A 3,651-nucleotide genomic window follows, 5' to 3' on the forward strand; every position below is an offset into this window, starting at 1 on the left:
GGGGGCAGAGAACGGTGGGGTATTATTTTATATGTGGGGGCAGAGAATGGTGGGGTATTATTTTATATGTGGGGGCAGAGAACGGTGGGGTAGTATTATATATATGTGGGGGGCAGAGAAAGGTGGGGTATTATTTTATATGGGGGGAGGCAGAGAACAGGGGGGAGGGTATTTATTTTATATGTGGGGATGTGGAGGGCCGCAATGTTTACATTGCTTTATCTTAATATTGTTGTTGTTAATATTTATTTTTGTAACTTTATTCTGCCTTCAACATTTAAAAGTGTAATTTCATAAGATAATTTAAGAGGGTGGGTTTAGGGGCGGAGTTAAGGCCGAGGCAGGGTTGGGGTTAGGTGGGGCAACTGGTGGCGAGTAACTCTTAAGGCCTGGCTAGTAGCTCAGGACTTGAAATTTTGAGCCCTGAACTAATGTATTAAAAAAAATGGAGAGATGTATATAGCCTGACAAAGGGAATTAAGGAGTCCAGAAAACCTCAATCTTTAATAACTTAAGTTAGCCAATAGAGGGTACCCTCAAACTAGGGATGTACCAATACTAGTATCAATACCACTTTAGGAGAATGTAAAATGCAACAGTTTGTTTTGGGCAATATTTTGCCACAATGTACTTCCATGCAAGGGCCTATTGCTTTGGAATTCTGCTGCTTTTAAAGAGACTGTCATTTTGGCCTTTCGGGGCACAGTGACATGTTCTTTTGAAAGAAGACTCCCACCAACCCTCAAACCCATGCTTTACGTGTATCTAAACCTAAGAACAAATATTTTATTTATTGCCACTTACTAGTCCTTGGATGCGGTGGCAACATTCGTTTTCTATTTTTTAGGCCTTTAATTTCATCTAATGATCCTGCAAGTAACGCACTTCTGTACTAGGGTGGCAACACTCAGTGTACCATATCTATGGAGAAGCAGCGGTCTCACACTATTCAAGGCAAAATGGCAGACTTTAAAATTCTAATATTTTTTCCATATTTTACTGGAGCCCATTATGTTGCCATTCTTAAAAGTAGCTGAGTTTCATGAACTGATAGACCTTATTATTGCTTTCTATTTTGAATGACATTGCATTTTTTGTTCCTTAGGAGATTGGTAAACCCTTATGTCCGGCAGATTTATTTCCATCACCTCCTACTGTACAGGTAATGAAATGGTTGTTCAAAATTGTGTTTACTATGATATGTGATTGTGTATTTCTGCAATTTACACTGTACGTATTTGCAAAAAGATGTTCAAACCATATGGAAAAAAAGTATTCATTATACACCTAGAAGACAACTATGGCCCAACCTTTTTTTGCCATAGTTCTCTTTAGGGTCACAGGATGTTATATATTAATGTCCTCCTGTGACCCGAAACTCGGCATATAGCGGGCTATTGCCCTCTATATGCTGGCAACACTGACCCGTGCTTAAGCTGGGATCCACCCCGCTGCCTGACTGACAGCTGGCTCTGCTTCTCTAGAGCCAATTCAGTATGCCTTAAGATGCCCATTCACCTTACAATTATCTGCAGATTTTCTGTGGTCAGATGGAAAAAGTGCAACAGATTGGCCCAGGTGGAGATTACTCCATCCACACAGTTAAGTATAGATGGAGGAATCTGTTGCACCTTTTCCATCTGACCACAGAAAATCTGCAGATAATTGTAAGGTGTATAACCAGCTTAACATTGCTTGCATGCCCTTCTGCTTTAAGCTCCTGGTCACTTCAGCAATTCATAAACTGAAGGAGATCATAAACACAGAGGCATGTGTGCCAATTCTCTGCAGTTTTGCGAATGCACAAAGAAGCGGTCTGTACTGAGCACTTCTGTGTTCAATAGTAAATGCCCGCAGCAGGGGAGAAGGAGATTGAAGGCTCTGTGTCCTTGATCTCTTCCTCCACACATAAGGGGAAACATCAAGGGTCTCTTTACACCTTTTGATTCTCAAAAGAAGACCTGTCAAAATTAGAGTGTATATTGTCACCAAGGGGGCTTGTCATCGTAAACCGTACTAAAAAAAAAAAAAAGTTAATGAAACATTAAAATAAAAAAAATACCCCACACACACAGTATGCACACAGATAACATACAATTTTGTGATGTTCACTGTTTGCCAAAAGGTTACAATTTAAAATGTCCAGATGTGTTAAAGGGGTTCTAAACCCTCCGGGTTTTTTTGCCTATATTTACTGGTAGGAAGCAGTAGATATAGGCAAAAAGTAAAAAAAAAAAAAACGCTTTAACAGCGGTTTAAACGTACCTAGTTATCGCTGCGTGCTCCCGCGCCGAGAATCAGGAACTGCTCGTGCGGCCGCAAAGGATCTTGGGGCGGGCGTATGCGCAGTTCGGATTCTCGGCCGGGAGACGAGCAGAGACGCAAGGTAAGTCTATGGATGCGTACACCCGCATGCAGACACCGCTGGATCGGAGGGGCAGAGCAGTCAGCGCTGGATCGGAGAGCCGCCGCACCGCTGGAGGGACAGATAAAAAAACCCAGAAAAGATCGGAATAAGAGACATCATTTAAGGTAAGTGCTAACATTAACATGGGGGGGAGGGAAAAAATGTTTTGACTTTAATGTCACTTTAACTCAATAAAGTTTTATGCTATAGATTTAAAGTTATGTTTGCGTGTGCTAATGACTTTAGTGTATTTTGGATGGCAATGATATTATTATATTTAAATGTCAAGGCTAATAACAGGATAAAGCATTTTTGTATATTATTATGGAAACGTCTCACTCAGCCATGCTGCTTCTTTAAACAAATATTTCCTGAGGGCAGTATTAGAGTATTGCTGTATTGTATAGTCAAGTGCTCAAAATCAGCACGTTACTTGTTTTTGTTGCACTGTCTAAGGCCAGTGTTAGGCAATCGGATTGCAATCTCATTGTATTCTTACCTAGAGCTGGGGGACTTCTCAAGAGTGAGTACTTCTCAACCAAACATGTTCTGGTAAATGGTAACTATGTAAATGCCTTGGTCTTTCTTCCAAATGTTTTCTTCTTGTTCCTTTGGCCTGTTTCACTGTCCTACATTAGAGATTTGTGTTTGATTAAAATTTAAAATGTGGGCTTATTTGGGACAGTATCCCTGATATCATTTCTATTGACTTTTCTGTATCTTGGACTGCTTGTGCTGGCCTCTCCTGTGTTATATTGTGCATTGTCTTCCATAAGAGATAACTTAATGTTGTCTATTACAGTATTCTACAGCTAGAGGCTTTTCATGTGTTTCTTGCAACTATCTGTATGTAGACTGTTCTCTCCAGACAGGTAGCTGAGAATTGTATACTGCAGCAAGTGGTAAGACAAACTGGTAGTTTAGAGTTGGCACTCTCTGCACTGTATAGTTCTCATAAATCAGGGGTAGGCAATCTTGGCACTCTAGCTGTTGTGGAACTGCAAATCCCATGAGGCATTGCAAAACTCTGACAGCATCAAGCAGGAAGGAAGCGGCATGATGGGATTTATCGTTTCTGCACAGCTGGAGTGCCGAGGCTGCCTACCCTTGATAGATGTTTAACTCCACGTGTAGAGTTTTTTTTCATACCAATAAAGTGTTTAACAGTGCTAATTTCAAGTCTGAATGTTAGTGCTTTGGCTCATAAACATAAATGGGCACAAAAGCAAATTGTAATATTAATA

The 3,651-nt window shown here is 40.6% G+C and overlaps 1 protein-coding gene across 1 annotated transcript in view; it reads left to right on the plus strand.

Moving 5' to 3' along the window:
- RPP30 (ribonuclease P/MRP subunit p30) overlaps positions 1-3,651 on the plus strand; it is an 18,108-nt gene that overhangs the window by 3,965 nt on the left and 10,492 nt on the right. Inside the window, exons 3-4 of the mRNA XM_018562853.1 lie at positions 1,106-1,162; positions 1,861-1,871. Of these exons, the coding sequence (XP_018418355.1) occupies positions 1,106-1,162; positions 1,861-1,871 (68 nt within the window). The remainder of the gene's footprint in view (positions 1-1,105; positions 1,163-1,860; positions 1,872-3,651) is intronic.

Source organism: Nanorana parkeri, unplaced genomic scaffold (assembly GCF_000935625.1).
Source record: "Nanorana parkeri isolate BGI_ZX_2015 unplaced genomic scaffold, ASM93562v1 scaffold606, whole genome shotgun sequence".
In the NCBI taxonomy this organism is placed as follows: Eukaryota; Metazoa; Chordata; class Amphibia; order Anura; family Dicroglossidae; genus Nanorana; species Nanorana parkeri.